At 43.2% G+C, this 8405-nt stretch overlaps 1 protein-coding gene across 1 annotated transcript; it reads right to left on the bottom strand.

The window, feature by feature from the left end:
• Positions 1-4855: 4855 nt before the first annotated feature.
• On the bottom strand, positions 4856-7429 carry slitrk2 (SLIT and NTRK-like family, member 2; the record flags this gene model as incomplete). The annotated part of the gene is made up of 1 exon (XM_083686552.1): positions 4856-7429. Exon 1 carries the CDS (start codon positions 7415-7417, stop codon positions 4856-4858), a length of 2562 nt encoding a protein of 853 aa, XP_083542678.1. The 5' UTR covers positions 7418-7429.
• Between the last annotated feature and the right edge of the window lie 976 nt (positions 7430-8405).

The raw sequence follows: 8405 nt of genomic DNA, 5'->3' as shown, positions 1-8405 counted from the left end.
CAGTAACCTAGGGCTATATTATCAATTCATTACTTTAGACTGTTAAACAGACCTGCGTCAAAAAGTATTTAAAATACTCTCAAATACTTGAGCCTGCCTGGGGTGCCAGATGGGAGTGGTGTGCACTTAAGACCCCCCCCCCCCCCCCCCCCACACACACACACACAAATAACAAAATATGCAGCCCACAAGCATGTTAAACCCCACCACCCATCCAATATCTGACCCATTCATTGTTGCACATACTGTGATATACTCCAAGTCACAGAGCCAAGTGAGTTGTCTCGCCCTAACAACATAGGCTTTGATTTCCATTGCATTCCTGGCGGGTAAAAATAAAGTATTTTCCATGCTGCTGTGAGAGAGGCCTCTGCTTCCTCCAGTGGCACTGGGAAAAATGTTGGGGCCATATTTTATATGAATGCTCCATTGTATTGGGGTCAAACGGTAGGACTGCTACTGCTAACCAATGAGAACAGACTGATTTGATTCTAGAGAAGCCACTTGCCATGCTTTGTTACACAAACCAATAAAGTCTTCCGTGGGACATTGGCTTACTGTGTAGCCACTTCATACTCCGACTACCGGAATAATGATTGCTGTGATTAAATTTTATGGCAAGCATTGAACAGGAAAGGCTTATTAATATTGTCTCATGTGGGGAAAGTGTTTTAAATAGAGGACATTGAAAATCCAGTATCAAATTGGGTTAGCAGTGGATGGGTAGTTCAAGATGGTGCCTTTTATTTCAGCCATTTCTCTCACTCGCATGCATGGAATGATGTCATGCTCATAAATTTCCGAGCATACGTCACCACAGCACAATTCAGATGTCTTCATCACCCTCTAGAATCCCTCTGAACTCTGGTATCGCATTTAACCTTAGCATGTGTGGACGGGACAGAATGGCACCATAAATTGTCAGTGGCCGATTTGGCCCTCTCCTCATTTATCATATTCACTTCGGTGACCTGCTTGTTCTTGAAGCCATCGGGTGGAGTTTCACCTCAATTTCTTTTTTCTTTTTTTTTCGTCTAATAAGATCAATGTTTTATGCTCCGGCATAAAATGGACACAAGGTCAGATGTGGCTTCAGTTAACCTCTGGAGAGGTATGCAGTCTGTCACAATGCTTGTTGTGTGCTTCAGAGTTATCCCTCTCACGAATAGAAACCTGGGGAAAGCTCTCGTTTATCTTAGTCATGGGTGTGTGTGTGTCCAACGGCCTTCACTGTTCCCTCTGTGTGTTTAACAGAGATTTTGTGGCTGTGTATTTAAACTACAGCCACAGCGACACCCATAGATCACCCCCAGGGGCACACGCACACACACACACACACACACACACACACACACACACACACACACACACCCTTGTTTTCTTAGGAGGTAGCAGGGTAGGGCTGTACATTTTCAGAGAGCTACAAGGTTGTTTACCGTGCGACAGTTGTTCCCAGGCATTCTGTCAACATCTTGCATGGCTCATCATTAATGCCTAAATGATTAAGCAGCCGTGAAACCAGTGCATTATTCATCAAAGCACAAGGGGAGAAAAGACTTCATGCACAGATCCCATCTGAGACAAAGACTGGATGCTATAATAAATCCCCACTATTCACACAAAACCAGTCAGCTGGAAACAAAGACGGCTGATTGAAATCTTGTAATGTAGCCGAATGTAAAATGTGATCATGGTTCATAATATTGTGTGTGTTTGTGAGTGTCTGTGTGTGCGCGCACGCACCTGCGTGCGTGTGAGAAGTTCAAATAACTTTTCTTTTAGTATGTGAACTTGATTACATTGATTTAATAGATAAAAAGAATGTTGGTGAGGAAATATCCATGCCTCACCCTGTGCTGTATACTAGCATTTGTCTTTACAGTACATTCTCATCGGAGTCCATGATATCAAATAACTCAGAAAACCAAAGCCATACAGAATGTATGTATGGCTCTTCAGAAAACCATGCCTTGTGTCTTTTACATTAGAAGTGCAACAATAATACATAGTCATACATCTGTAGTCTACCACAATATGAAATATTAAGCTTCTGAACACAGCCAGGCCTTGCCTGTTCCTTTCAAACATCACAATCTGATATCACTTCCTTATGATGAGAGTGTATTGGTTGGGACTCTGCACCATCCTGAGGGGATGCTGGAGTTGGAGAGATATCGACCTCTCATTTCTCCCACTGGTCTCTCAGACTTCTCCACCATGTCAAAGAGATTCAGTATCATATGCAACAAGGACACTCTCTTTGGGCCTCATCACAAATCAAAAGCAGTCCACTCTTTTGAATAAACATGAACTTGCCCGAAAGCCTTTTCTGAAGAGGGCCAGAAGAAGCCTTAGGTGAGACCCCTCGGCAGCAAGCATCTGATAGTCCATTGATTCATTTTCTCGACTGCTCCCTGCTCCCCTACATGTCAAAGCCTACATGTCTTGCAGGGGAGGCTGGTGGGGGTATTCCTCTGAGGGACGAGCCCCTCCTCCGATTTCGACATCCACCAGCCTCACCTGATCTCTTGGTGTAGCACCTTTCTTCACAACACAAACAATTTGATTTAATTGGTATTGAATTGATTACAATTTGTTTATTAAAATACAGAGGTGGCAATCCCTCCTCCTCTCTTAAACATGAATGGAGAGAAATCCCTTGTGACCAAAACACCCAAGCAAAAACTAAAGCTCAGGGTCAAAAAGATCAAGTCCCCAAAGAGCCTATAGACCGAATATTATTAAATCAACACCACAACCTTTAATGTCTGCCTTGAATTGTTTAGTATGCTAGGGACGCTATGTCAATTTATAATATTCTTTATCATACCTTGCAGTGTGAGGGGACCAAAATGACAGATAGCTTTTCTGGTAAAGCTATATTGCATGCCATCTCCCTCCTCAGTCCCCAGTGTGATAAGAGGAGGAGTGTGCTGGTGAGGAGCCTCCTCATTGGTGTGCAAGACATGTCTATTCCTCTCTTTCTCCACACCACCAGTAAACAGGCACACAGAGGCCTATTGTGCTCAGGGAAAGAAAATCACTCCATTTCAAACGGGATGAACAGCACTCTCACTCACCAACTGAAATGGCCACAGCTAGTTGCTGCTGAGGAATGTGGGCATTACACTGCAGTGTAGCAAAACTGCTACTATAACTTCCACACGCAGAATATGTGAATTATTTTTCACCTCAAGTATGTCTACTGTATCAACGTTTTCATCATAAGTGTGATGTAATGAGGCTGAAACGTGGAAAAGCCTTCTGCAAGCAAAATGCGTGTTGACATTAGCCGGCTAATATACGTTCCCAATTTGACACATAACGAGTTATAGTGTCATTTCAGTTATAAATGGTGGTCCTTAGTAACTTCTGTAGTCCTATTTGTTGATTTTTAAATGAGAACTTGTAGTATAAACCACTATGTCTTCCTAACATCTGATAGGCCTAAAAGTCAATGCTAAATTAAGCAATGTTGTGAAACTCCCCCACTCTCCGCTCTCGGAAAATTACGCCGTTGTTCATAACAAGCTGCAAACAATCAGCACCATGGAGAGCGACACATGGGCCTGCAGTATAGGTGATTCTGCGAGGAAAACGTAGAGGAAGGAGAAGAAACAGCAGGTATTACAGCATATATCACAAACCTAATCTCATTGAAAAGGCGTGCAATACAATAAGCACTTCAAAAAAAGTGTACCACTAAGAAATAATTAAATCTAGCGCCACCAATCGATATACGGTGATTCGGCCTAACCGTTGTTTTCAAGTAAATGAGAGAAATATTAGAGACCCATATTTAATCCACCCATCTGAACATAGATTAATAGAAAGTAGCCTATTCATAGGGGTATAGCATAGGGTATAGCAGCTTTTAGTGAAAAGAAGTGTGAAGAGTTCTGTGCTATGCCTTTGTTGCAACGTTAGTCGATTATACTGCACATTTGCCATTCAGCCAAAAATGCTCAGTAAAGTCCTCGTCAATACACGAAGGTCTATAAATTCGATCAGAGAAGGCTGTAACCGCCTCCACACACGCACACAGGCACGCACGCACGCACGCACACACACACACACACACACACACACACACACACACACACACACACACACACACACACACACGCATAAAGAGACATTTATAATCAGAATAATGTTAACCTCAAGTTCAGACAAAGTGCTTCGGTGAAAATTTAATCGCGCTTATGGCGCATTGTATTGCTCATCTATAGCATACAATGTTATGCAATTCTCTAAACTTTACAGTACATTTTGAAAGACACTTATATTCAGAACATGATTCTCTACCTCATAAATACCATACCCTTCAACTCGGTTTAATGTAATGGACAAATAATTATATTTTACATAAAGATTCTTAAAATACAGCACTTATATAAAAAATTCCATTTGCAGAAAGCAACAATAAAATACTTTTGAGTGCAAAGGCACTTCTGGAATAAATGGATCGCCAAGTGGACGGAACCAGTACATGTGTTTCACACTCACCATCAATAGGCTATTATGTACAGGAATGTCATTTCGAATTTTCACTTGTTCTTCTAAAAAGGATAATCATTTCCACATAGAAAATAAAATATAGAATACAAAATGCACAAAGCAGTATTATACATAGTCTTGCGGTACCTGCTACAGTCTTAATGTTTCAAGTAGAAGAAATAATTTAAAACCTCCAGGAAAATAATATGACTGCATATACGTTTACTCATTTATACAGCTTGAAAAGAAGAAAAGAAAGGCTTAGGTTGCGTTATTTGAGTTGGACTCTTCAATCTGTGGAATACATAGATAGATACATATCGATGTAATAGTGTGATGGATATAGGGCCTTATCTTACAACTGACTCATTGCAGTTTGTTTTTCCAGAACTTCGAGGTAGTCTGGTTCTGTTTTTAGCTTCCCAGGGAGCAATGGATGCTCGTTTTTTGATTGTTCAGCGTAATATTTTCTCGGAGTCCCGTACAGAACAGTCTTATTCAACCTGTCCTGGTTGTGTCGCCTGGCCGATTCGTATGGTGGAACGAATGGTCTTTTAGGTAAAGTGCAAAAAGTATAATTGAGAGCCCCTGCGCTCGGAAGCTCTTTCACTCTCTCTGCAATGTTCTGGTAAAGCAGCTCCGGCTCTCGATTGCCACACGATTGTTTCTCCATGAACTCCACTGTGCTTATGGTGAACGCAGGGCTGCGGGCCAGCTCGTCTTTCTTGGGGTCCGGGGTACTGAAACTTAGGTCCTTTAAATTCCTATAGTAAGCCACCTGCTCGCTATCTTTCTGCATGTAAATCGGGTTCTGGCACATCTGACCAACGGGGGGCGGGATATAGTTATACACATGACTCTCGGTCTTCTCTGCACTGGGCTCTGTGCGATACGAACCGTACTGTACCTGGAAAGAGTTTAAGTCTAAGTTGTTGGCACTGACAGGGACGCTGTCAACTCCCTTGCGTCGTTTGAGGACGAATACGAAGAGGCCAGCCCCGAAGCAGACAGACAGAATAAAGACTACGAGCAGGCCCAGTATAAGAACAGAGAGGGGCACCTCTGCGTGCATCTCGGGCACCTGGTCGTCAGTGGGCGTGACGGCAGGGGAGGGTGTGGCGTCGGTGCTGGGGCTGACTGTGGGGGCCTTGGTTACAGTGACCTCGTTAGGCTCGGGACAGATTGCATCGTTACGCAGAGATCGGAGCAGCCGCCCGGCGTGTTTCGAGGGCGAATCGCATGTGATTTCATTTACCACCACACTGGTGCTGGACAGCTCCATCCAGTTTTTCAGGGCAACGATGTCGCAGGTGCAGTCCCACGGGTTCTCCTGCAGATCGATCTGAATAAATGCGGACAGCTGGTCTAGCACACCGCGCACTGGCAAATGGGAGAAGTGATTGTTCCTTAGGTTCAGCCTCGTCAGCATGGTCCCTCCAAAAACATTGTCGGGGAGAGATCTGAGTAAATTGTTGTTGAGGAACAACAGCTGTAGATTGTGTAAAGAGTTAAAAGTCTGTGGTAAAATATCTTTGATGACGTTATACTCCAGGTACAGGTATTGAAGGCTCTGCAGTCCTACGAATAATGATTGGGATAGACTTTCAATGTAATTGCCATTGAGGTAAAGCCTCCGTAGATTAGCCAAATTTTCGAAGGCCCCATCCTGAATGACAGCTATTCTATTATTCCCTAAATGGAGGAGCTCCAGAGAGCTGTATTCCGTTAGATCAGTTCTGTATATGGTCTGTAAGTAATTACCTGTTAAATGCAGTTTCTTTGGATATGAGGGTTTGGGGTTCAGTTCTGTTATATTATGTAATTTTCGCTCCTGGCAGTTGATGTTTAATCCACTGTCTGGGTTCTGGGACGTACAGACGCATATGCTAGGGCAAGTCATTGGAACAGGCGACCTTGTCTGATAAACCATGATAGGTCCAAAAACATGTTTGTCTTTGGATGTTACGCGTGGAGTGGGGCGATGTCTTATTTTAGGTGGGCGAGAAGCCTTCGGGGATCTTGTTGGGGTGATGCCGGGGTGTAAGGTGGGAGAGGGGCCCTGGTATTGGGAATCAGACGGGGGCTGCATTGCTCGGTGATTGGAGTCACCGGCATTTCTTCGGGGGCAAAGATCTTGCTTAATCAGTTGCGTAATGTCTTTCCCATGCAGTCTAAATGGGGTCTCGCACACGATGTCCCCTACAAAGACAGATATGGTGTCCAGCCAGGCTTTTAAGGGAATGAGATCACAGGTGCAGTTCCACGGGTTTTCCTCCAGTTGAATTTCCATTATACCACCTATGTGTTCCAATACACCAGCGAAAGGCAGCATTTTTAGCCGGTTCCCCCTTAAATCCAAGTGCGTTAACATAACGAAGCGGAACACATTGTTTGGAAGAGCGAGCAATAGGTTGTCATTGAGAATCAAGACTTTCAGTTTATTCAGTTTGCTGAATGCACCTGCCTCAATGGCGCTGATGTAATTATAATCTGCTTGCAAATACTCCAAACTGTCTAAGCCAGCAAAGGAATCCTCCTTGATTATTTCCAAGTTATTGTTGTTGAGATGAAGTCGCTTTAAAAATCTCACTCCGTTAAAAGCGCCCGTCTTTATCTCCTGTAACCCGTTGTTTCCCAGATGGATGGACGTAACGTTACCATAATTAATAAACTCGTTCGCATTCAGTCTCGAGAGAAAGTTTCCATTGAGAAAGAGTTGGCAGATTTTGTTTTGAGGGGGCTGGAATTGACTAACCGTTGTAAATCCTTTGTTTTCACAATTAATATTCAAAACATTCTCCTTTTCTTCACAGGCGCAGCGGTTCTTACAAATGTCTTTCGAAGTTTTGCGGCTCTCTGTCTTCGACGAGAAACTGGTCACCGTTAAAACGCTGAGCAACAAAACGCTGTTCAGCATTTTTACAACAATGTTGCTGAATAACCCAGCATCAACGTTGTATGAGCCTTGGAATGGAGCTTTTCAGCGGTGACATGCAAACCAAATGAACACACCATTAGTGTTAAAATGGGGCCAGGGCGCACGGACGCGCAGGACTCTCCATTGACCTTCGTTACAATCCAAAAGGCAAATTAACATAGGAATCAATCACCGAACACATTCTTTGCTGGGCTTCGATGGGCACATTTTCTGTTGGGGGGATAGTTTCGCAATATACTGCAATCCCCGGTATTACGTCTGACCATTCATGCAGCAGTTTCAAGCATTTCCGTAGCAGCACAATCAGAAACAGCGAGATACTCACTAAGCGACAGAGATTGCACAGTCTCTCCTCGCCTTGATCCCACGGAATTTCATCCTTCAATAAATAAGACTTACTTTAGGACCAAAATAAAATGTAGGCACCATAGCACTTGTAGTTTTACTTCACTTTGTCGGTGAAAACAGCGAGAGAACCAACTCTGAGAGAGAAGCTGGACGCTGAGAAAATAAACTGAAGCATTCTCCGCAAGCGCATCCGCTCCCACTGAAAGGGGCTATGTATGCCTTAGAATTCCTGCTCTACGTCCTCCCACATTCAAAGCATGGGCTTCCTACGTCACTTGCATCGGCAACATTTCATACTTGGTAAGAAAAGTTGGGGATGCTCAAAAGTCATTGTCATATTAACATTAAAACACTAGTTACAATATTACCACAAGCCTACTGCCACTGCTAGTATCACTACAGTAGGTATCACTACCTATTAATAATGACCAATAATAGACATGCTGTAGGGCTTCCCATGATGTATACTCTATAACAGGAGCACTTACATATCATTACATATTGTTGGGGTATAATTATTTGCATTTGATAGTATCAACGTTAGAGTATATTAGAACAACTGTAGTGTTTGATTTTGAATCAATTTCAGCAGCTCTATTTAAAATGGTTTGAAAGGAAG

This window comes from Argentina silus (genome assembly GCF_951799395.1).
Source record: "Argentina silus genome assembly, chromosome: 15".
Taxonomy (NCBI): Eukaryota; Metazoa; Chordata; class Actinopteri; order Argentiniformes; family Argentinidae; genus Argentina; species Argentina silus.
The sequence above is the reverse complement of the archived record's forward strand: the minus strand, read 5'-3'. Positions and strand labels throughout refer to the sequence as shown.